This window comes from Mastigoproctus giganteus, chromosome 3 (assembly GCF_048544385.1).
Source record: "Mastigoproctus giganteus isolate SK-2022 chromosome 3, ASM4854438v1, whole genome shotgun sequence".
Classification (NCBI taxonomy): Eukaryota; Metazoa; Arthropoda; class Arachnida; order Uropygi; family Thelyphonidae; genus Mastigoproctus; species Mastigoproctus giganteus.
Genome location: NC_143577.1, coordinates 161,806,365 through 161,833,645, shown reverse-complemented (window position 1 = coordinate 161,833,645; position 27,281 = coordinate 161,806,365). Strand labels below are relative to the sequence as shown.

The 27,281-nt window shown below is 38.9% G+C and overlaps 1 protein-coding gene across 1 annotated transcript in view; it reads left to right on the top strand.

Moving 5' to 3' along the window:
- Positions 1-27,281, top strand: part of LOC150088371 (phospholipid-transporting ATPase ABCA3-like) — a 335,787-nt gene that overhangs the window by 174,342 nt on the left and 134,164 nt on the right. Inside the window, exon 10 of the mRNA XM_090370138.1 lies at positions 15,884-16,753. Within this exon, the coding sequence (XP_090226264.1) occupies positions 15,884-16,753 (870 nt within the window). The remainder of the gene's footprint in view (positions 1-15,883; positions 16,754-27,281) is intronic.

Here is a 27,281-nt window from a genome sequence, read left to right as displayed (position 1 = left end):
GGCCTAAATGGATGTCAGATGAACTGATTAGACATGTGACAGAAAAGAAAAATGCATGGGATACATAAAAATTAACATATGACACAGAAGCCTACGATAGATATAAGCTGGTCTGTAACCAAGTTACAAAGGAGGTTAGGCAGGCGATGGCAGATTATGAGAAATCTTTGGCAAAGGATGCAAAGAAAAACAGCAAAGAGTTCTTTACTTATGTAAACTCTGGAAGGAAGGGGATGAATCTGATTGCTCCACTTGATATCGATGGTTCAACTGTTGATGATCCTGCTCGGGGAGCTAACAAATTTCACACATGAGGAGTTATTCAGGGAGGAGAATGCCAAAGGTGTATTCAACTCTGGCATTAAGCTAGACAATCTTGTAATAACTGAGAGTAAAGTGGAGGAGAAATGTTTGAAGATAAACACAAGAAAGGCACCTGGGGTGGATGGAATCTATCCAGTTATATTAAAGGAGGCGGCATAGGAAGTAACCAAACCCTTAGCCATAATTATGAGAGCTTCCCTGGACTCACGGGAGGTACTCATGGACTGGAGATGTGCAAATGTGATCCCAATCCACTAAGGAGGATTAAAGGGAGACAGGTAATTACAGACTTGTTAGTTTAACTTCTGTTCCAGGAAAATTAATGGAGGCCTGGTTAAAGAAGTATTGTAGGATCATCTAGAGAAGACTTCAGTTATAGCTTGGACACAGCATGGGTTTGTTAAGGGGAAATCTTGTCTCACTAATTTGATTGGATACTATGATGTAGTCACAAAGGAACTGGATGCAAAGGATAACTTTGATATCATATATTTGGATCTTAGAAAAGCCTTTGATACTGTTGCACGTGGAAGACTGCTGCACAAATTTGAGCAGTGTTGCAATGGAGCCAAATTGCTGCTATGGATAAAGGGATGGTTGAGTTTTTTTTTTTTTTTTATGAGAACCCCAAACACGAAAGGTATCAAAACCTATAGTACTTAGTACCGTGCATGGGTTGAAGGAGAAGTATGGGGGGAGGGGAATGCCGGAAACTTTGCTCTAGAGACTAAACATGGGTTTCACCACTTCAAGCCTCCAATAAGCAAAGTGGTGGTATTTCACCTTGAGAGAAGACAGAGAGTGGTAATCAATGGACACTGCTCTTCGTGGACTAATGTTATTAGTGGAGTCCATCAGGGTTCAGAGTTGGGACCATTGTTGTTTTCTGTATTTATAAATGATATTGATGATGATATATCAGGCGTAATGTCCAAGTTTGCAGACGATACAAAGATTGGAAGGGTTGTTAATGACACTAATTAGCATTAGCAAAGGCATATGATGCAAGAAAGCAAGCTTATACAGCATCAGCAAAAAAAAAAAAAAAACCCTTCCACTTCACCTCTCCTTTCGTTCGAAATATCTGTAAAGCTGAGCCTTAAATTTATTTAGTCTATCAACTTCCACAACAAGGGATGGAAGTCTGTTCCACCAAACAACCACCCGCTGGCTAAAGGCAAATTTCCGCACATCTATCCTACTTCAATGATGCCCTCTCAGGTGATTATTCTGAGCAAGAGGAAGACTCCCATCAGCATTGAGCATGCTCAAACCATTCAAGGCTTTATACTCCTCTATCAGATCACCTCGCCGGTGCCTAGTCTCCAGACACTGTAATTTGCAAAACTTAAGCCTTTCTTCGTAAGAGCAACCCTTTGTTCCCTTCACTAATCATGTTGCCTTTCTCTGTACTTGTTCCAACAGCTCTACATCCTTCTTGAAATGAGACCTCCAGACCTGTATACAGTACTCAGCGTGTGTCCTGACCATTGCCTTATACAAGGAGATAATCACCTCCTTATCCCTGCTAGAAAAATTCCTCTATATCATTGACAAGACACCATGAGCTACTCTTGCAACCCTTCTGCACTGCTCAGAGAACTTCTTATCTGCCTGCACAATTACCCCCAGGTCCTTTTCATTCTCTACCACTGTCAGTGTAGTACCACAGAGTTGATACGTTGCGCGGAGGTTGCTTTTTCCCATATGTAGTACTTTACATTTGTCAATGATAAACTTCATTTGCCACCTCTCAGCCCATCTGCTCAACCTTTCCATATCCTGTTGCAGCAGCATAGCATCAGAAGTGTCCTTAACAACCCTGTCAACATTTGTATCATCTGCAAACTTGGACATTAAACTTGATATACCATCATCAATATTATTTATAAATACAGAAAACAATAATGGACCCAACACTGAACCCTAAGGGACTCCACTAATAACATTAGTCCACGATGAGCAGTGTCCATTGATTACCACTCTCTGTCTTCTCCCCCTCAACTACCCCTTTATCCATAGCAGCAATTTGCCTCCAATGCCACACTGCTCCAATTTGTGCAGTAGTCTTCTATGTGTAACAGTATCAAAAGCCTTTCTAAGATCCAAGTATATAATATCAATGTTATTTCCTGCATCCAGGTCTTTTGTGACTGCATTATAGTATCCAATGAAATTGGTCAGGCAAGACTTTCCCTTAACAAAACCATGCTGTGTCCGAGCTATAACTAATGTCTTGTCTAGATGATCCTGCAGTGCTTCTTTAACCAGTGCCTCCATTAATTTTCCTGGAACAGAAGTTAAAGTCACAGGTCTATAATTACTTGTGTCAGCCTTTGATCTTCCTTTGTGAATTGGGGTCACATTTGCACATCTCCTGTCTATGGGTACTCCCCTGAGTCCAAGAAAGCTCTCATAATTATGGCTAAGGGTTTGCTTACTTCTTTTGCTGCCTCCTTTAATATAACTGGATAGATCCCATCCACCCCAGGTGCCTTTTTTTACGTGGACGACAACAATTTGTCATCCACTTTACTCTCCGTTATTACAAGATTATCTAGCTTACTGCCAGAGTTGAATACACCTCTGGCATTCCCCTCACTGAATAACTCCTGATGTGTGAATGTCGATGCAAAATATTCATTTAGTTTGTTAGCTACCTGAGCAGGATCATCAACAGTTGAACCATCGATATCAAGTGGAACAATCTGATTCATCCCCTTCCTTCTAGAGTTTACATAAGTAAAGAACTCTTTGCTGTTTTTCTTTGCGTCCCTTGCCAAATATTTCTCGTAATCTGCCTTCGCCTGCCTAACTTCCTTTGTAACTTGGTTACAGATCAACTTATATCTATCATAGGCTTCTGTGTCATGTGTTAATTTATATGTATCCCATGCATTTTTATTCTCTGCCATATATCTCATTAGTTCATCTGACATCCGTTTAAGCCTAAACCTTGAAGAATATTTCTTAGTTGGTATGTAAAGCCTAATAGCTTCCAAGATAAGTTCTTTGAATGCTTCCATTTTGAATTTGCTGTTGGTAACATCATCAGTTGGTCCCACTGTATAGAATTTAAATACTGTCTCAGACCATCGTAGTCGCCTTTACGAAAGCAAAAACCTTTCCCTTTACCCCTGATGGTATTACCTCTTTGAGTAAATCCCACTTCACGGCAGATAAAGAAACCACTAGGTGATCACTGCCACCTAGTGGTTTCTTTATCTGCCGATTCTTAATGCATGAAGAATCACTTCTGATAATCAAATCCAGAGTATTACTCCCTCTAGTTGCCTCCTGAACATGCTGATATAGAAAACAATCATCCAATAAATCCACAAAAGCCTTGCTAGTTTGTGAGTGACTAACCCACAAATTCCACTCAATATCTGGGAAATTAAAATCCCCCATTATAAGACTCTCTGATTTACTAGCCCATTCTATTTCCCTGTGCAGTTTCTTATTATACTCATCAGAGTCATTAGGCCTATAGCACACTCCTACTCTCAATTTTGATCTCCCAATGCTTATGTCACACCACACTAACTTGACTGCACTGTCCAGCAATGTTGACTGGCATCACTTGTTTCGATTTTATGTGTTTCTTAACTGATAGCATAACCCCTCCTCTCTTCCAATCCTGGCATATCCTTTCTGTAGACTTTGTAACCCCCAAATTCCATTTCTGCATTCTTATATCTGTGTCACACCACGTCTCTGATATCCCGACAATATCCGCCTTTGATGCTTTGAGCAATACCTCAAACTCATCAAATGTATTTACCAAACTCCTAGCATTGGTGTTCACACAAGTATAAATGCACCTGTTCTTTTTCTTAGCTACCCTAACACAAGCCATATGTTTACTTTTACCGCAATGACTCCCAGCAGTCTCTGAAATATCCTGCATCTTGTTTTCCTGGCTTCTGCTTATTCCAATAGAAGCAGTGAAAGAATCACTTTTAACTCTGCCAGTGGCTACTGTTAATCTATTAGTCCTTGTATCCCCCCAAGCTAGCAGTTTTCCGACCCAATAACACTGCCTCGATAACATCAGCAAATATTCTTGCACCCTTTCTATTTAAGTGTATCCCATCCCTGTAAAAGCAGTCTCTCCTGTTAACAAGTACAGACCAGGCTGAAAAATATTCTACCCCCTTGAGCCTTGCACAATCTTTCCAGGGCCAAATTGATCGACAAGGCTCTCATCATATACTCCCTCCTATTGTGTCTGGGCAGAATTGCAGACACTTTCAAATTCAACCCTAAATCACGGCTTTTTTTCAACAGTGACCTGTACTTGTTAAGTAATTCTGCCGGTCTCCTACTCTTAATATCATTAGTGCCAACATGTACAAACTATATCACCTTTTGTGCCCTTAAAAGATGATATCTGCTCTACAACGTCATCAACCTTTGCCCCTGGCAGACATACTCTGGTCCTGTTCCACCTATCCTTTTTACAAAGCATGCTCCCCGTTTCCCTGACAATAGAGTCACCAATAACTACTAGTTCCTGTGGAACCAGCGCATTTTGCCTTGTGGGGTTGCCTCTGTGTTGCGTGATGACCAGGTGCAAGCTCTAGCGTTGGTGTGGGCAGCTGAGAGCTTGATGGGCTCCTCAGTTTAGATCCTTCGAGGGCATCCACTCTGTCTTTCAAGCTCTCATATAGGCCGATAACAACGCTGAGTTGTCGCCTGATTTCGTTACACTCCTTGAATCGCGCGCACACACAAAGATATCCCCCATGGCAATATCATGTCCCGTACCCGATTGCGCCACAAACATCATGCAAGCAGTGCATTTATTCCGAGGGCAACTGCCCCCGTCAGTTCTCCTCTGAGCCACAGCACTCCCATTATCTTGAGCCTTTTACTTTTCTGCTCTTGTCTGAATCATGATTTCGATTTAATTTCAATAAAATTTCAATTTCAGTACAAAATTATAACCCTAAACTTGTATCCCAACACAGTTATAACGCTATATATATTTTTCAGTATTATCTACGAGTTCCGTTTATATAAGGTATTAATTAATTATGTTACGTTTGTAATCTAAGTCGTTATATGTATTTAGTTAAAAGTACAATTTAATTGACAACGAAGTTTAACAAAATTAATATATTTAACTGATTAATTGACTATATTATATTATATACTATACTATACTATACCAACGCTATCTAGTTCGGGATATAACGTTGTATCGTATAACAATGGCCGTAAGTTACGAACGGTAAATCTATGGACACTTAAGTATTAATTAACTTCCAAATCTTGCTGTCTCAATTCAGAATAAACTGACGATCCTGACTAGGTCTATAAGCTACTTATAGAAAATAATTTGATGTAACAATTGGTCAATAAAGCGGCTAAATATGGCTAAAAAACTTCTCGTTCAGCGGAGCTGCAACTTGTAACACGTGGATTTGATACCCTTACCGTTGGTTATGTCAATTACAAGGTCGAGTAAAGAATAAATACACCATATTAACCAGAAAATCACAAAATAATGCTATACTACTAAATTTAAATCAAAAGTTTTAGAAAAACAATAATTTCAAATCAATAAATAAGAAAATCCACTTAGCGGCTTTGAACACGTCTCTACATTAATGAGAGTATACTGCTGCAACAGGATCTATAAAAGTTGAGCAGATGGGCTGAGAGGTGGCAAATGAAGTTCAACATTGACAAATGTAAAGTTCTACATATGGGAAGCAGTAATCGCAGAGTAACATATCAACTCTGTGGTTCCACACTGACAGTAGTAGAGAATTAAAACGACCTGGTGGTAATTGTGCAGGGAGATATGGTTTTCTGAGCGAGCAGTACAGATGGTCTGCAAGAGTAGCTCATGATGTCTTGTCAATGATATACAGGAATATTTCTAGCAGGGATAAGGAGGTGATTATCCCCTTGTATAAGGCAATGGTCAGGTCACACCTTGTGTACTGTATACAGGTCTGCAGGCCTCATTTTAAGAAGGATGTAGATCTGTTGGAATGAGTATAGTGAAGGGCAACAAGATTAGTGAATGGAACAAAGGGTTGCTCTTACGAAGAAAGGCTTAAGTTTTGCAAATTACAGTGTCTGGCGACTAGGCACCGGTGAGGTGATCTGATTATACACCTCATCGGTGAGGTGTATAAAGCCTTGAATGGTTTGACCATGCACAATGCGGATGGGATTAGCATTAGCATTAGCATTAGTAGAGGCATTTGATGCAAGAAAGCAGCTTATGCAGCATCAGCCAAAAAAAAAAAAAAAAGTAACATAAATAAATAAAAATAACCACTTCCACTTCACCCCTCTGTTCGTTCGAAATACCTGTCCAGCTGAGCCTTAAACTTATTTAGGCTATCAACTTCCACGACAAGGGATGGAAGTCTGTTCCACCCACCAACCACCCGCTGGCTAAAGGCAAATTTCAGCACATCTATCCTACATCTGTCTTTCCTCAATTTGAATTTATGCCCTCTCAGGTGATTTTTCTGAGCTAGAGGAAGAATCCCATCAGCATTGAGCATGCTCAAACCATTCAAGGCTTTGTACACCTCTATCAGATCACCCCGCTGGTGCCTAGTTTCCAGACACTGTAATTTGCAAAACTTAAGCCTTTCTTCGTAAGAGAACCCCTTTGTCCCATTCACCAATCTAGTTGCCCTTCTCTGTACTCGTTCCAGCAGCTCTACATCCTTCCTGAAATGAGGCCTCCAGGCCTGTATACAGTACTCTAGGTGTGGCCTGACCATTGCCTTATACAAGGGAATAATCACCTCCTTATCCCTGCTAGAAAAATTCCTATATATCATTGACAATACACCATGAGCTACTCTTGCAGCTCGTCTGCACTGCTCAGAGAACTTCATATCTGCCTGCACCACCACCCCCAGGTCCCTTTCATTCTCTACCACTGTCAGTGTAGTACCACAGAGTTGATACGTTGCTCTGGGGTTGCTGTTTCCCATATGTAGTACTTTACATTTGTCAATGTTAAACTTCATTTGCCACCTCTCAGCCCATCTGCTCAACCTTTCCAAATCCTGTTGCAGCAGCATAGTGTCAGTAGTGTCCTTGACAACCCTGCCAACCTTCGTATCGTCTGCAAACTTGGACATTAAGCCTGATATACCATCATCAATATCATTTATAAATACAGAAAACAATAAAGGCCCCAATACTGAACCCTGAGGGACTCCACTAATAACATTAGTCCACGATGAGCAGTGTCCATTGATTACCATTCTCTGTCTTCTCCCCCTCAACCACCCCTTTATCCATAGCAGCAACTTGCCTCCAATGCCACACTGCTCCAATTTGTGCAGCAGTCTTCCATGTGCAACAGTATCAAAAGCCTTTCTAAGATCCAAGTATATAATATCAAAGTTATTCCCTGCATCCAGTTCTTTTGTGACTGCATCATAGTATCCAATCAAATTGGTCAGGCAAGACTTCCCCTTAACAAAACCATGCTGTGTCCTAGCTATAACTGAAGTCTTGTCTAGATGATCCTGCAGTGCTTCTTTCACCAGTGCCTCCATTAATTTTCCGGGAACAGAAGTTAAACTCACAGGTCTATAATTACTTGTGTCAGCCTTTGATCCCCCTTTGTGAATTGGGGTCACATTTGCACATCTCCAGTCAATGGGTACCTCCCCTGAGTCCAAGGAAGCTCTCATAATTATGGCTAAGGGTTTGCTTACCTCCTTTGCTGCCTCCTTTAATATAACTGGATAGATCCCATCCACCCCAGGTGCCTTTCTTGTGTTGATCTTCAACAATTTCTCCTCCACTTTGCTCTCAGTTATTACAAGATTCTCTAGCTTACTGCTAGAGTTGAATACACCTCTGGCATTCCCCTCGCTGAATAACTCCTCATGTGTGAATGTCGATGCAAAATATTCATTTAGTTTGTTAGCTACCCGAGCAGGATCATCAACAGTTGACCCATCGATCTCAAGTGGACCAATCTGATTCATCCCCTTCCTTCTAGAGTTTACATAAGTAAAGAACTCTTTGCTGTTTTTCTTCGCATCCCTTGCCAAGGATCTCTCGTAATCTGCCTTCGCCTGCCTAACCTCCTTTCTAACTTGGTTACAGATCAACTTGTATCTATCATAGGCGTCCGTGTCACGTGTTAATTTGTATGTATCCCATGCATTTTTCTTCTCTGCCATATGCCTCATTAGTTCATCTGACAACCATTTAGGCCTAAACCTTGAACAATATTTCTTAGTTGGTATGTAAAGCCTAGTAGCTTCCACGATAAGTTCTTTGAATGCTTCCCATTTTGAATTTGCTGTTGGCAATATCATCAGTTGATCCCACTGTATAGAATTTAAATACTGTCTCAGTCCATTGTAGTCGCCTTTACGAAAGCAATACCCCTTCCCTTTACCCCTAATGGTAGTTACCTCTTTGAGTAACTCCCACTTCAGCACACTGTGATCACTGCCACCAAGTGGTTCATTTATCTGCAGATTCTTAATGCATGAAGAATCACTACTGATAATCAAATCAAGAGTATTACTCCCTCTAGTTGCCTCCCGAACATGCTGATGTAGAAAACAATCATCCAATAAATCCACAAAAGCCTTGCTACTGTGTGAGTGACCAGCCCCCAAATTCCAGTCAATATCTGGGAAATTAAAATCCCCCATTATAAGACTCTCTGATTTACTGGCCCACTCTATTTCTCCGAACAGTTTCTTATTATACTCATCAGAGTCATTAGGCCTATAGCACACTCCTACTCTCAATTTTGATCTCCCAATGCTTATGTCACACCAAACTGACTCGACACTGCACTGTCCAGCGATGTCGACTGGCTTCACTTCCTTGGATTTTATGTGTTTTTTAACTAATAGCATAACCCCTCCTCCCTTCCTATCCTGTCTATCCTTTCTGTAGACATTGTACTCCCCAAATTCCAGTTCTGCATTTCTTATATCTGTGTGACACCACGTCTCTGAAATCCCCACAATATCTGCCTTTGATGTTTTGAGCAATACCTCAAATTCATCAAATTTATTTACTAAACTCCTAGCATTGGTGTACACACAAGTATACATGCACCTGTTCTTTTTCTTAGCTACCCTAACACAACCCATGTGTTTACTTGTACCCCAATGATTCCCAGCAGTCTCTGAAATATCCTGCATCTTATTTTCCAGGCTGCGGCTCATTCCAATAGAAGCAGTGCAAGAATCACTTTCACCTCTGCCAGTGGCTACTGTTAATCTATTAGTCCTTGTATCCCCCCAATCTAGCAGTTTTCCGACCCACCTAACATTGCCTCGATAGCATCAGCAAACATTCTTGCACCCTTTCTATTTAAGTGTATCCCATCCCTGTAGAAGCAGTCTCTCCTGTTAACAAGTACAGACCAGGCTGAAAAAAATTCTACCCCTTGAGCCCTGCACAATCTTTCCAGGGCCGAATTGATTGACAGGGCTCTCATCATATACTCCCTCCTATCGTGTCTGGGCAGAATTGCAGACACTTTCAATTTCAACCCTAATTCACGGCTTTTTTTCATCAGTGACCTGTACTTGTCAAGTAATTCCGCCGGTCTCCTACTCTTAATGTCATTAGTGCCAACGTGTACAACTATATCACCTTTTGTGCCCTTAAAAGATGATATCCGCTCTACAACGTCATCAACTTTTGCCCCTGGCAGACATACCCTGGTCCTATTCCACCTATCCTTTTTACAAAGCATGTTTCCCGTTTCCCTGACAATAGAGTCACCAACAACTACTAGTTCCTTTGGGACCAGCGCATTCTGCCTTGGGGGTTGCCGCTGTGTTCCGCGATGACCAAGTGCAAGCTCTGGCATTGGTGTGGGCAGCTGAGAGCTTGATGGGCCCCTCACTTGTAATCCTTCGAGGGCATCCACCCTATCCTTCAAGCTCTCATATAGGCCCATAACAACGCTGAGTTGTCGCCTTATCTCCTTACGCTCCTTGCATCGCACACACACAAAGACATCCCCCATGGCAGTATCATGTCCCATACTTGACTGCTCCGCAAACATCAAGCAAATAGTGCATCTTACAAGGCTGTGATTCAGAGGACAACTGCCCCCCTCAGTTCTCCCCTGGGCCACAGCATTCCCATTAGCTTGAGCCCTTTGCTTTGCTGCTCTGGTTTGAGTCATGATTTAGATTTACTTTCAATAAAATTTCAATTTCTGTACAAAATTAAATCCTAAACTTGTATCCAAACACAGTTATAACGCTATATTTATGTTTCAGTAACGAGTGTTATCTACGGAATATTTACGTTTCAGTAACGAGTGTTATCTACGAAATATTTACGTTTCAGTAACGAGTGTTATCTGCGAAATCCCTTTATATAACTTTCGTATCAAGTTATGTATTAATTATTTGTTTTTACTAATTATTTATGTTACGTAACCTAAGTGGTTATATGTATAATTAATTATGTTAAATAAAATTAATTATATTACGTTTGTAATCTAAGTCGTTATATGTATTTATTTAAACGTACAATTTAACTGCTAACGAAGTTCAACTAACGCTATCTAGTACGGTATATCGTATCACAAAGGCGGGAAAATTACGAACGGTTAGCGGAGTTGAAACACGTGGAAACCTTTACCGATACTTTTATGCAATTACAAGGCCGAGTAAAGAATCTTCCTCTTGAGAGGATTCTTCCTCTTGTTCAGATTAATCGCCTGATAGGGCATAAATTCAAATTGAGGAAAGTCAGTTATTATTATTATTATTAGCTATATGGTGCAAGGAAGCCTGAGGCTTATGCAGCACCAGCCAAAAAAAAAAAAAAAAATTTCCGAATTACCCCAAAAGAGAGAGAGAGAGAGAGAGAGAGAGAGTCAAAAGGGAATCACCAAGAAAAAGAAGAATGATGATATCCAGCTCAGGACCCTGGGTGTGCCAAGCCCATACTCACCAGATGTGAGCCCCTTTACAGGATAGATATGCGAAAGTTTGCCTTTAGCCAGCGGGTGGTTGATTGGTGGAACAAACTTCCATCTGTCGTTGTAGAAGTTGATAGCTTAAATAGATTCAAGGCAGAACTTGACAAACATTTGGAGCGAGCGGATCGGTGAAATAAGGGGGTTTTTTCCTTTGGTTTTTTTTTTTTTGGCTAATGCTATATAAGCTTGCTTTCTTGCATTATGTGCCTTTGCTAATGCTAATTAGCATTATCAGAGGCATATGATGCAAGAAAGCAAGCTTATGCAGCATCAGCCAAAAAAAAAAAAAAAAAAAAATTTGTTCCCATTTCACCCCTTCGTTTGTTCCAAATACCTGTCCAGCTCAGCCTTAAATTTATTTATGCTATCAACTTCCACAACAAAAGATGGAAGTCTGTTCCACCAATCAACTACCCGCTGGCTAAAGGCAAACTTCCGCACATCTATTTATAGAGCATGACACATTAAACCAACTCAGGCTACCTAAGTCTTTTGGCCTCATGTGCTCATTGGGTATACTTTTATACTGAATACCTTTATTCTAAATCCTTATGCCAGAATCTTATCTTACATTCTTTGTTGGCCTAAAGACTAAATTTGAATGCTTTTATTATGCTTAATACACTCTTATTCATTTCATTTGGCCTAGGGTTCTCTTGGAAAGTAGAATAAACCATCACTAATCTGGTTACAGTGAATCCAGATGTCGCATAATCCAGACTGAAATATGAAAAATTCTGCTCACAGTAGAGTACTTTGAAAGATGCACAGGATTTAGGAAGGCAGAAGAGTAACTCTGACTGCATACTGATTGAAATTGGTGTACTTGGAAAAAATGGCTGAAAAATTTGGTATTGGTCAACTGGCTGTGTCCGATATTAAAAGACAAAAAGAATCTATAAAAACATTTCCTTTAAAATTCAATGTGGGGAATGATAAAAGCAGTGTATCAAATAGACAAACACTAGAAAAGCCAAAGGAAATATTGCTGGAAGAAGCAGTATTTAAGCAGTATTCACAATAACGATCAAGTGGTGTTGGCGTGTGATGCCAGCTCCACCTGATAAATGTATAAAAAGACAAAATACAATACGGGCACTCCCTAGCTTACATAATACTCGACTTACGGAAATTCACTTTACGTAAGTTTTTTCCAGCCGGTGCAAACTTAAAAAAATCGTGGAAATGTATTTTGCATCCCGTAGGAATAAATGGAGGTATCATAAAAATATCGTAATGTGAACCCAATAATACATTGTTCGTCACTGTATCGCAACAGGTTCTGCAGACACATCCCATGCGTTTTGCTTTGTCCTCTTCTGACAATTGTCGGGGTACCCACTGGGAGTACACTTTTTGAAAGCCAAGGACATTGTGAACTGTTGACTCACTCACATTCACTATTTGTGCAATTTCACACAGTTTCACTCACCTGCTTTCAAGAACGATGCCCTTAATGCCCGAAATGTTGTCTTCTGTCTCTCTCAATGAACGCCTGCCCACCAAATGTCGACCTTCAATGTCAACACGGCCTGCTTTGTGATATTTTTTTAAAGAACATTTCTGGAGGTCATTACCACAAAACAATTTGCACTTTCCGGTTTATTGGGCTTGTCTGTTAGCGGAATCTATTATAAACGGGTAGTAAACTCGATCTTATTGCATTTGCGATAATACTGATAACTGGAATTCTGTGGGTTTTTACATTACGGTATTATGGTGAAACGGCCTCCGTAGCCGAGTGGTCAGGAGCAGGAGTGCAGTAACACACGCTCTTTGAGTAGACTGGGGTTCAAGCCCCTGACTGCTGAATACGGTCGACTCTGCCAACTTGCACTGGACCAGCATGGCAGATTATGGTCCATTTCCCTCAACATGAATTCTTGAGGAGGCTTCCATCCTGCAGTGGGTTGATAATGGCTGCACTTAACTTTTTTTTTTTTTATTATGGTGAAATGAGTTCTCCTTCACTGAAATCTTCAATCATATGAAAAACATAAATAAATTTTCTGAATCTTCTCTTCATTCCTATTTACTTATTACAATGGTGAAGGTAAAGGGACCAACAGAAAGTGCAAGTTCTGGCAGTGCTAGAAAACAAAACAAAATTGATTTAGAAATGAAGATGATTAATTAAGGAATATGAAGCAGAGCAAAGTTTGTCATCTATTGCATGGAATTAGGTCTTGCTGCTTCAACAGTGAATACTATTTTAAAGAACAGTGCACGTATAAAAGAACATGTCAAAGGATCAACGCATTTAAGATCAACAGTGATCACAAAACAGCGTTCAGGTTCTATATCAAAGATGGAAAAGCTGTTAATAATATGGATGGAAAATCAGATTCAGAAGCAAGTACCCCTGAGTCCAATAGCCATTCAAGCAAAGGCAAGGAGTATTTATGAAGATATTAAGGATAAGTATTTCATCTGTAATGCTACTAAATAACACTGACTCGAATCTGTAAAACGTCTTTATTATGATAAAATAAAATAAAATAAAATACATGCGTACTGATTGTATATGTTAAAATATTAGGTCTAAATTTAATTAATTTTTTTGCCACTACACTTCCATCCTCTTATTGTATATCTTTTACAGTTTTATTAATTTGATACTATTAAATTTTTATTTTATATATATAATGTGCAAATTTAATGTACTTTTATTCTTTACTTGTTTTATTCAGATTTCCTGCCTTTTTTGTTTTATATACTTGGCAACCTACCTATTTGTAGGTTGCCTGTTTATTTGCTTACTTGCTTTCATGCTCGAAAGTTTTTCTAATAAAAAATCATCTGTAATTACAACATCACTAATTTCATATTCATCTGCAACATCAGCTGGGTTATATAAGACTTTCCCACACCCAGTGCACAAGAGTCTGATTTGATTAGGTTTCTTTTTCGTTGTATTTGCATACATGAAAAATTCCTTGTACCTATTCTTTGCTCTCTTAGCCAATACTTACTCATACACAGTCTTGGCCTCCCTGACCTTATTTGTGGTACTATTACAGATCAACTTGTACCAATTGTAGGCTGCAGTACTTTTCATTGCTTTTTAACCATCCCATGCTATCTTTTGCTGCTATATTTGACCAGCAAGTTCCTCAGTCATCCATTTTGGCACCTTACTCCTGCAATATTTTCTTAAAGGTATGTGTGCGTTCATGGCTTCTGTGACTTTTGCTTTAAAAATATTCCATAATTCATATGCATTCGCCCTCATTCAGTCAGATTTTATCTGACAATTTATCAGAAATTTTTCAGTTTTAACAAGTTGTAAGCCTTTATCAGTATATATATAAATTATGAAAAATATTTGAATAAAAGAGTAGTGTACAAACAAGATGTACGAGAATTGAATGAAGAAATATATATGGATATATTCTAAATTATTCTTTGTTTTAGCCTGGTCTTTTGGTTGTCTAAATTTAATTAATTTTTATGGCACTACACTTCCATCCTCTTATTGTATATCTTTACAGCTTTATTTATTTGATACTATTATAGTGTGTGTGTGTGTGTGTGTGTGTGTGTGTGTGTGTGTGTGTGTGTGTGTGTGTGTGTGTGTGTGTGTGTGCGCGTGCGCGCGCGCTTGCGTTCGTGTTTGTGTGCAATTTTAATGCACTTTTATTCTTTACTTTTTATTGATATATGCGTGTGTGCAATTTTAATGTACTTTTATTCTTTACTTTTTATTGATATATGCATGTGTGCAATTTTAATGTACTTTTATTCTTTACTATTTTATTGATATTTCCTACCTTTTTTTGTTTTTTATACATGGTAACCTATTTGTAGGTTGCCTGTAGCTTTTATTGTATTTCATTTTTGACTTAGTGCTTTTGTTCAAGTTGTCAATGCTCCATAATAAGTCAAACCTGTTAAGCATACTGTAAAACTGAGCTTCTTAAGTCAAGCAGAGATAGGCAAGATGTTGACCACAATTTTCCAATGGCCAACAGAGCAATTAAAAGCAGACCTTCACTGCAACACATCAAGTTATTAAATTATTATTAACTCATCATTAAATGAGCTAATAATAATTTATTAGTTTTCCACTTGTTTTCCACAGAGTCTTTAAAATAATTCATATCAGTACCAAATTTTAAAAAATCTGTTCAGAGCAATGTGATCTACACCTGTATTATGTGATAAACAAGCGCATTGGAGTTATGGCAAAAATGGAAGTTGCTGTTGCTACACAAATATCCTCTCAGATCTAGAGTATATTGAAGATGAATTCTGGATCATCCTTTCACACACCTAGTGTGTGGGTACATCTGTTCCCCTTTAAACATCATCTCCTATATGCAGAACTGTTTTAAATTATTTATTTATTTAAATACATAAAACCCCTCTAGAATAACATAATTTTTTCTTTAGCTGCAATTGTCAATTTCATAGTTTTCTTTTAAGCATTCCAAAACTGTAATAATATTATGGTTTCTAGACAATAACATAGAAGTTCATGATGTTAGTAGTTATTGATAAATTGTTTTAATAATGAATCATTTTTCAAATTGATATGTTTATAATAGTATTTTTAAAAAATTACTATATCTTTTTTTAATATGCTTTCAGGACAAATCTTACCACCACCAAAAAAATTATCTGGAATTAAATTGCTCATGCAGCAAATAAAGGGACTTTTACTGAAGCGATTTCACTACAGCAAACGTTATTGGATTCTAGTGATTTTGCAAGTTGTTGTTCCATTTTCCGAACTTGTATTATTTTTGGCAATTGATTATAGTACAAGAAATTTTATATCCCAAGATGATATTCCTTTGAAGCTGAATTTAAAATTGATATTTGGGGATTCTAAAGGATTTTACAATTTTCAGAAGGAAAGTGAGAGATTCATTAAAGAACAACACTATAAAAATACTCTGGAGAGAGCTGGTGTTTCTTTAGAGAAGATAGATGACCCCAGTTCACTTATTTTAGAAATAGGAAAAAATAATTTGCAAACTTATTACAAAGAATTGCTTGTTGGTGGGGAGGCCAAAGTGATTAATAATGAAACTCTGTTATTAAAAGCTTGGTATAATGGAGAACCTCTTCATGCAGCAGCAATGTCTCTAAATTTAATGCATTCTTCCTTACTGAAATCAATTAAGAATGAAAAGGCTTCAATTGCAGTTACTAATGCACCTTTAGAAGGAAAATACATTTTTACCTCACTCCATAATGCCGGAAGAGCTCTGTGTGCAGTGTTCATTCCACTTTCGATAACCTTCCTTTCCTCAAGTTGTATCCTCTTTCCCATGCATGAAAGAGTCTCACAAGCAAAGCTTTTGCAATTAATGACTGGAGTCAGTGAAGTTGTATATTGGTCTGTTAATTTTGTCTGGGATTTCTTAATGCACATAATCTGCTGTATAATATTACTTATTGCTTTTGGTTTAGCAGATATAGATGAGGTATTTATTGGACATTCAGAATCTATAGGTAAGCTGCTTTTATTATTCTAATATAAAATAGTATACTGATTTTTAGTGTTTAACTTGATATTTATTTGACTAAATCACGAAAATTTCCAATTTCATGATTTAATTAGCACACTCGCTATTTTTGACTTGTGTTCTCTCCTTTTTTTTTGTGAATAAACTCAGAATTTTAATAATGACATTAAATCCTTTTTTTTTTTTTTTTTTTTGTTTGTATTTTTGTAATCTCAGAGGAATAAATTACAAATTTTTACAAGGTAGAGGAGTAAGGTTCCATCTTTTATCACTCAATAACAAATGATCATAGTGGGCTATAACTGAAAATTCCTTAGTATCTGGCCCTGCCACTAAGTTTCAGGCAACCACACAAACATACACACATGCACACAGTCCACATGCTAATGCGGCATTAGGTTGGAACATGATGACCATACTGAATGTGTTTGCTGTATTAGAGGTAGATGTCATGAATGTTGCTAGTGGTTGGATGACCATAGCAGATAACAACAGGAGTGGGCATCCACAAACATATCCAAACAAGCCAAAAAGCATTAATGTCTTTTTGTACTGCTGTATCACGTAAAGGACATGGATGCAGTATTGCAGTCAGAGAAGGATATGCACCTCTTACACGTTTGATCAGATATTTCACTTTTCACACTGAACTGCATAGAATATTTTGCCAACCTATAATGATATGCAAAGTTAGCAAAGAATTTTTTGGTCTCATCATTAGACAGTAGGAGACATCATTAGACATTAGTGTTTTGCTGTTTTCCCAAGGATAAAGTGGTATGGAGCTCCCCCAACCCAGAAAAAAGGTAAAAATTGGCCATGTCAACAGAATTTGCATTTTAAGGAATTAATTGGGAATTTCTGTAGATAGACCCTCACATTCCTCATGAATTAATAAAAATGGTAAGAGTTTGAAACTGGATGATTGATGTACCTTTCAAAATTTGGTTTAATATAGGCCATTCTAAACATTAGCATTAGCAAAGGCACATAATGCAAGAAAGCAAGCTTATATAGCATCAGCAAAAAAAAAAAAAAAAAAAAAAAAAACCCTTATTTCACCCATCCACTCACTCCAAATGTTTGTCAAGTTCTGTCTTGAATCTATTTAAGCTATCAACTTCTACAATGACACATGAAAGTTTGTTCCAGCAATCAACCACCCGCTGGCTAAAGGCAAACTTCTGCACATCTATCCTACAACCATCTATCCTCAATTTGAATCTATGCCCTCTCAGGCGATTATTCTGAGAAAGAGGAAGAATCCCATCAGCATTGAGCATATTCGCACCATTCAAAGCTGTATACACCTCAATCAGATCACCTCGCAGGTGTCTAATCTCCAGACACTGTAATTTGCAAAACTTAAGCCTTTCTTTGTAAGAGTAACCCTTTGTTCCATTCACTAATCTTGTTTCCCTTCTCCGCACTCGCTTCAGCAGCTCTACATCCTTCTTAATATGAGGCCTCCAGACCTGTATACAGTACTCAAGGTGTGGCCTGACCATTGCCTTATACAAGGGGATAATCACTTCCTAATCCCTGCTAGAAAAATTCCTGTATATCATTGACAAGACACAATGAGCTACTCTTGCAGACCGTCTACACTGCTCAGAAAAGTCAGTCCATATCTGCCTGCACAATTACCACCAGGTCCTTTTCATTCTCTACCACTGTCAGTGTAGTACCACAGAGTTGATACATTATTCTGGGGTTACTGCTTCCCATATGGGCGCCTCCGTAGCCAGGTGGGAAGGAGCAGCAGTGCGTAGTACATGCTTCTTGATTAGACCGGGGTTCGAGCCCGTCACCACCAAATACGGAGTATGCGGAAAGGTCAAGGAATGACCACCGCATATCCCGGAGCAATATGGCCTTAGTTGCTAATGCTCCTAAAAACCAAATAACGAACGAACTAACGAACGAGCTTCCCATATGCAGTGCTTTATATATGTCAATGTTAAACTTCATTTGCCACATCTCATTCCATTTGCTCAACTTTTCTAGATGCTGTTGCAGTCCACGATGAGCAGTGTCCATTAATTATCACTCTGACTTCTGCCACTCAACCATCCCTTTATCCATAGCAAAAATTTGCCACCAATGCCACACTGCTCCAATTTGTGCAGCAGTCTTCCAGGTACAACAGTATCAAAAGCCTTTGTAAGATCCAAATATATAATATCAAAGTTATTCCCTGCATCCAATTCTTTTGTGACTACATCATAGTATCCAATCAAATTGGTCAGGCAAGACCTTCCCTTAACAAAACCATGCTGTGTCTGAGCTATAACTGAATTCTTGTCAAGATGATCCTGCAGTGCTTCTTTAACCAGTGTCTCCATTAATTTTCCTGGAACAGAAGTTAAACTCACATGTCTATAATTACTTGTGTCAGCCTTTGATACTCCTTTGTGAACTGGGGTCACATTTGCACATCTCCTGTCCATGGGTACCTCCCCTGAGTCCAGGGAAGCTCTCATAATTATGGCTAAAGGTTTGCTTACTTCCTTTGCCGCTTCTTTAATATAACTGGATAGATTCCATCCACCCCGGGTGCCTTTCTTATGTTTATCTTCAACAATTTCTTCTCCACTTTACTCTCAGTTATTACAAGATTATCTAGCTTACTGCCAGACTTTAATATACCTCTGGCATTCCCCTCGCTGAATAACTCCTGATGTGTGAATGTCGATGCAAAATATTCATTTAGTTTGTTAGCTACCTGAGCAGAATCATCAACAGTTGAACCATTGATATCAAGTGGACCAATCTGATTCATCCCCTTCCTTCTAGAGTTTACATAAGTAAAGAACTCTTTTCTGTTATTCTTTGCATCCTTTGCCAAAGATTTCTCTTAATCTGCCCTCGCTTGCCTAACGTTCTTTGTGACTTGGTTACAGACCAGCTTATATCTATAATAGGCTTTTGTGTCACCTGTCATTTTATATGTATCCCATGCATTTTTCTTCTCTGTTCACATGTCTAATTATTTCATCTGACATCCATTTAGGCCTAAATCCTGAACAATATTTCTTAGTTGGTATGAAAAGCCTAGTAGCTTCCAAGATTAATTCTTTGAATGCTTCCCATTTTGAATTTTCTGTTGGTAACATCATCGGTTGGTCCCACCGTACAGAATTTAAATACCGTCTCAGACCACCGTAGTCACCTTTACAAAAGCAAAGACCCTTCCCTTAACTCTGATGGTAGTTACCTCTTTGAGTAAATCCCACTTCAGCACACTGTGATCACTGCCACCTTGTGGTTCCTTTATCTGCAGATTCTTAATGCATGAAGAATCACTACTGATAATCAGATCAAGACTATTACTCCTTCTAGTTGCCTCCCGAACATGCTGCTGTAGAAAACAATTATCCAATAAATACACAAAAGCTTTGCTAGTGTGTGAGTGACCAACCCACAAATTCCAGTCAATCTCTGGGAAATTAAAATCCCCCATTATAAGACACTCTGATTTACTGGCCCACTCAATTTCTCTGCACAATTGCTCATTATACTCATCACATTCATTAGGCCTATAACGCACACCTACTCTCATTTTTCTTTACCTAGAAATGATGTCACACCAAACCGACTCAATATTGCATTGCCCACCAACATCACTTGGATGCACTTCCTTAGATTTTATGTTTCTTAACTAACAGCATAACCCTTCCTCCTCCCTTCCTGTCCTCTCTATCCTTTCTGTACACGTTGTAGTCCCCAAATTCCAATTCTGTACTGCTTGTCTGTGTGACACCATGTCTCTGATATCCCAACAATATCTGCCTTTGATGTCTTGACCAGCACTTCAAGCTCATCGAATTTATTAACTACACTCCTAGCATTGGTGTACATGCAAGTATACATGCACCTGTTTCTACTCTTAGTTACCCTAACACAGCCCATGTATTTATTTGTTCCACTATGACTCCCAGAAGTTCTGTAATTGCCTTGCTTTCCAGGCTGCTGCTCAATTGCATTTCAATAGAAGTAGTGCAAGAATCACTTTTACCTGTGCCATCGGCTACTGTTAATCTATTAGTCCGTGTATCCCCCCAAGCTAGTAGTTTTCCGACCCACCTAACTCTTCCTCGATAGCATCAGCAAATATTCTTGCACCCTTTCTATTTAAGTGTGTCCCATTCCTGTAGAAGCAGTCTCTCCTGTTAACAAGCACAGACCAGACTGAGAAAAATTCTACCCCCTTGATCCTTGCAAAATCTCTCCAGAGCAGAATTGATTGACAAGGCTCTCATCATATACTCCCTCCTATCATGTCTAGGCAAAATTTATTGACAAGGCTCTCATTATATATTCCCTCCTATCATGTCTGGGCAGAATTGCAGACACTCAAATTCAACCCTAACTCACGGCTTTTTTTTCAGCATTGGCTTGTACTTGTTATTTAATTCCTCCAGTCTCCTACTCTTAATATCATTAGTGCCAATGTGTACAACAATATCACCCTTTGTGTCCTTAAATATATCAATCTGGGATGGCAAAGTTATAAATTTAAGAGATATTAATCGACAACCATGTTTTATAGATGTCTGTGTTATGGGCATACAGTGGGATGCTGTTATTTAAAAAAAATTGTATGGCCTCACTATGCAAAGATCGGACATACTTATCAAAAATGCCAATCAAGGGACAGGATCCCAACTTGTGTTAACTGTTTAATTGTGAAATATTCTTCATTACATTCCGTGCATAGCTCTCAGTGCCTCGTATAATAAAAGTACATTGGAGTACATCCTGTTGGATTTTTTTGGAACAGATAAAATTTTGTGGAAATAACTTCTCAAGTATTAAAATGTCAATTCGTTTTCCCTAAAAAGACGTATTGTCTCCATGAAGTGATCAGTACACGATATAAAAATTAAAAATTTGAATTGAAAAACTAAGGAGAAAGAAATTTACTTTGATTGGCAGGTTTCTTTATAGGTTATACTGATTATGTTCTCATTCTGTGATTCATCATGTTGAGCAGACCTGGATTTGCATATGTCTAGTTGTGAGAGATGTGGTTGAAATGAGTTTTGTTCAGAAAAATCACTTCTGACGTATAGCTTGGTATATATTTCAAGCATGGAGCAGCTTTGGCCCCCTTTAAAATAGTCTTAGATTAGTTCGTAGATTAAGTAACCAGTAAGGCTATTTTTGTTACCCATAGATGTTCCTTAGAATGTTGCCTGTACTATGCATGTTCTTGACAGAAACCTATGAATGGTGAGTAAAGAAATGTGGTTCTATGCATTGTTAGAATAAATAGTAAAGTGAATAAGGTTTGACTTTGATACAAACACATTGTACAGATAAATAGTTTCTGGACTCAAATATTAAATGTAACTAAACCATTGTACAGTCTCTCAAAAATACTCTCATTGAGCAATAATGCATTATTGCACTTTTATACCATTGGTTTAAGTGTTGGTAGCAGTTCAGGACTGTTCTGGTTAGATAGATAGCCCAGAAAGTATACAGGGTGTTTCAGTTAAACGTTTCAGAACTTCTAAGAGGGGTAGGGTACATCCTGACAACTTGAAATCATATACCAATGGGCAGAATCGAAAATTCCGAGCTTTAGTGCAGGGAATCTTAATTCGCACAAGAACGCCAAGTTAGTAGGATGGATGATTACACGAACGCAGAGTTAGCCGATATGCATTTGGCGTACGGGGCTGCAAATTGTAGTGGGCCAGCCGCACAGCGTTTGTACGCGGAACGATATCCGACGAGGCGTATTCCCAGTCATAATTTCTTTGCAAGACTGCACCAGAGGTTAGCTGAGAGAGGTTCATTTGAAAGAGCTGACAGGGACAGGGTAAGAACAGCACGGACTCCAGCCGTCGAACAAAATGTGCTGCAGCGTGTCCAGACACAGCAACCGGAGGATTATGCACCTCGTATTGCTTTCGCACAGTGGTACCTTGGAAAATGTGCTACAAATCCCCTTTTTCCTGCTGAAGTGTTGTTTTCCGATGAGGCATCCTTCACAAGGGAAGGAATTTTCAACACGCATAACGACCATATCTGGGCGGTCGAGAACCCGCATGCAATACGACGTCGTGCAGCACAGATTCGATTTTTGGTCAATGAATGGGCCGGTATTATGGGAGATCACCTCATCGGACCTTACCTGTTACCGTGTCGTCTAACCAGACCTATCTACTTGATCTTTCTGCAGCAAGTATTGCCACAACTTTTGAGAGATGAACAGATTTCTGCATCGATGCAACAGACAATGTGGTTCCAACACGATGGAGCCCCTGCCCATTATAGCGGAGATGTTCGTAACTACCTGGATGTCACATTTGGTCAACAGTGGATCGGACGTGGTGGTCCCGTGCGTTGGCCTGCTCGGTCACCCGACCTATCATGTCTTGATTTTTATTTCTGGGGTCATATGAAATTGCTAGTTTATGACACCCCTGTTGACAATGCTGAGGAGCTGGTTGCAAGAATCGCAGTAGCTGCCGAAGAAATTCGAAATTCGCCTGGAGTATTCCAGAATGTTCGGATGTCCATGCGTCTGAGATGTGAGGCGTGCATTGTAGCCCGTGGAAGAAACTTCGAACACTTACTTTAATCCATGTACCTTTTGCTTCTTTTCATGTATTATTAAAACGATTTCTCACTTACGGTCTCTTTTCTTTATGGTGCTTCTGTGTACAACACCGCTTCAGGAAAGCATTTCCGACCCCACATTGCTATATGATTTCGAGTTGTAAGGATGTACCCTACCCCCTCTTAGAAGTTCTGAAACGTTTAACTGAAACACCCTGTATATATTAAGATGCATCAGCAACCTCTTATTTTCTGCAGAAGTGATGGCCTTATAAATGTTTCATTTTTAATAAAAGAACAAATTGCTGTCCACCATTCTGAGTGCTTTTGCCAAACTGCTTCTCATAGTGATCACAACACCTGTATATAGCTTTCATTATTCACAGTACCTTGAGGAATTATTTTAAAATGCATATTACCATGATAGGGGAGGGGAACATCTTCTAATACTACTTTTCATTTCAACTTGCATTGCTGAAATATTTTTTGATTACAGCATATGAGACAATTTCCAAGTCAGTAAGTCGCACTTTATTTTTGAGTCATAGAGAAAACAACATATCTCATTCCTAGTGATGGTGGACCCTAGAAGCAACTGTTATTAAGAAATTGTTATCCACTTGTGTTAATCATTGGTAAACATTTAAGGCACCTTAATGAGCAACCCAATGCATGTTCAAAAAATTGCTTAAAAGTACATGACAGTTCTGTGAAATGTTTAAAGTTTCTGAAAATTTATCAACAGTTACATATTGACTCTGACATATAAGTTGTCTGCTGCTGCAATTTTTTTTTGGGCATACATAATAATAATAATAGAGGCATGTAATGCAAGAAAGCAAGCATATGAGCTTATATAGCATCAGCCAAAAAAAAAAAAAAATTCACACAACCATTCCCTCTAAAAGTTTGTCCAGTTCCTTCTTGAATTTATTTAACCTGTCAGCTTCCATAACAGATGGAAGCTTGTTCCAGCAATCAACCACCCGATGGCTAAAGGCAAAATTCTGCACACCTATTCTATAACTGTCTTTCCTCAATTTGAATTCATGCCCTCCTCAGGATCATAATGTGAGCTAGGGGAAGATTCTCATCAGAATTGAGCCTGCTCAACCCATTCAAAGCTTTATACATGGCAATCAGATCACCTCGCAGGTGCCTAGCCTCCAGATGCTGCTATTTGATCACCCATTCGTTCCCCTCATCAATCTTATTGCCCTTCTCTGTACATTATCTAGCAACTGTACATCCTTCCTAAAATTAGGCCTCCAGACCTGAATGCAGTACTCAAGGCATGGCCTAACCATTGACTTATACAAAGGGATAATAACCTTTTACCTGCTAGCAAAATTCCTGTATATCATTGACAAAACCCCATGACCTGCTCTAGTAGCCTGTTTGCATTGCTCAGAAAACGTCATATCTGACTGCACAATTACTCCCAGGTCTTTTTAATTTTCTACCACCCTAAGTGTAGTAACCCACAGTTGGTACATTCCTCTGGGATTACTTCTACCCATATGTAGTACTTTGCATTTGTCAATGTTAAACTTGAGTTGCCACTTCTCAGCCCATCTGCCCAAATTTTTTAGATCCTGTTGCAGTAGCACATTGCCATTACAGACATTAACAACCCTGCCTGCCTTTGTATCATCTGCAAACTTTGACACTAAGCCTGATATACCTTCATCACTATCATTGATAAATATACAAAACAATAGTGAGCCCAACATCGAACCCCACGGGACTCCACTTATAACATTAGTTCACGAAGAGCAGCATCCATTGAGCATCCATTGATTACCATTCTCTGTCTTCTCCCACTCAACTACTCTTTTATCCGTTGCAGCAACTTACCATTAATACCATTCTGCTCCAATTTGTACAGTAGTCTTCAATGTGCAACAGTATCAAAAAGCTTTCCTGAAATCCAAATATATGATATAAAAATTATTTTTGGCATTCAGGTTCCTTTGTAACCACATCATAGTATCCAATCAGATTGATCAGACAAGCATTTGCTTTAACAAACCCATGCTGTGTCTTAACTATTACTGCAGCCTTGTCTAAATGATTCTGCAATGCTTCTTTAACCAGTGATTCCATTATTTTCCCCGGAACACAAGTTAAACTAACAGATCTGTAGTTACTTGTGTCACCTTTTGAACCCCCTTTGTGAATTGGTGATACACTTGCACACCTCCAGTACATGGGGACCTCACCTGAGTCCAAGGAACCTCTCATAATTATGACTAATGGTTTGCTTATTTCCTTTTGCTGCCTCCTTTAATATAACTGGATATATCCCATCCACCCTAGGTGCCTTCCTTATGTTTAACTTCAACAATTTCTCCTCCGCTTTGCTCTCAGTTATTACAAAATCATTAAGCACCATGCTACAATTTGATAACCTTCTGGCATTTTCCTTCCTTAATAACTTCTCCTGTGTGAATGTAGATGAAAAATATTCATTCAGTTTATCAGCTACCCGAGTATGATCATCAATAGTCAGTTCATCTATGTTAAGTGGTCCAATCCGATTCATCCCTTTCCTTCTAGAGTTTATATAAGTAAAGAACTCTTTGCTGTTTTTCTTTGCATCCTTTGCCAAAGATTTCTCGTAATCTGCCTTTGCCTGCCTAAACTCCTTTGTGACTTGATTACAGACTAGTTTATACCTGCCATAGGCTTCTATGTCACCTGATACTTTATGTGCATCCCATACATTCTTCTTCTCTGCCACGAGCCTCATTAATTCATCTGACATCCATTTAGTCCTAAACCTTGAACAGTATTTCTTAGTTGGAATGAAAATCCTAGTATCCTTCAAAATTAAGTCCCTGAAGGCTTCCCATTTAAAATTCAACGTTGGTAATGTCATCAGTTGATCCCACTGTACAGAATTTAAAAACTGTCTGAGATCTTTGTAGTCACCTTTACGAAAGCAAAAGCCCTTTCCTTTAGCCTTGATGGTACGTACATCTTTAAGTAATTCCCACATCAGTACTTTGTGATCATTGTCACCCAGCGGTTCCTTTATCTGCAAATTCTTAATGCATGAATAATCACTGCTGATAATCAGATCAAGAGTATTACTCCCTCTGGTTGCCTCACGAAGATGTTCCTGTAGAAAACAGTCAATGAATAAATCCAAAAATTCTTGCTAGTGTGCGAGTGACCAAACCAATGCACAAGTTCCAGTCAATATCTGGAAAGTTAAAATCCCCCATTATAAGACATTCTGATTTACTGGCCCACTCATTTCTGTGCACAATTTCTCATTATACTCATCAGATTCATTAGGCCTATAACACACTCCTACTCTCAATTTTATTTCCCAGTGCTTATTTCCCACCAAACGGACTCACCACTGCATTGTCCACCAACATCAATTGGATGCACTTCCTTAGATTTTGTGTGTTTCTTAACTAACTGCTTAATCCCTCCTCCCTTCCTGTCCTGTCTCTCCTTCCTGTACACATTGTACTCCCCAAATTCCAATTCTGCACTGCTTATATCTGTGTGACACCCAGTCTCTGATATCCGAACAATATCTGTCTTTATGTCTTGACTAGAACTTCAAGTCATCAAATTTATTGGTGCCTCCATAGCCAGGTGGGCAGGAGCAGCAATGCATAGCACACGCTTCTTGATTACATGGTGGTTCGAGCCGGTGACCACCAAATATGGAGGATGCAGAAAGGTCAGGAAATGATCACCGCGTATCCCCGGAGCAATATGGCCTTAGTTGCTAATGCTCCTAAAAAAAAACAAATAACAAATAACATCATCAAATTTATTAACTATACTCCTAGCTTTGGTGTACATGCACCTGTTACTACTCTTAGTTACCCTGACATATCCCATATATTTACTTGTTCCACTATGACTCCAGCAGTCCTGGAAATCTCCATTACCTTGCTTTCCAGGCTGCTGCTCAT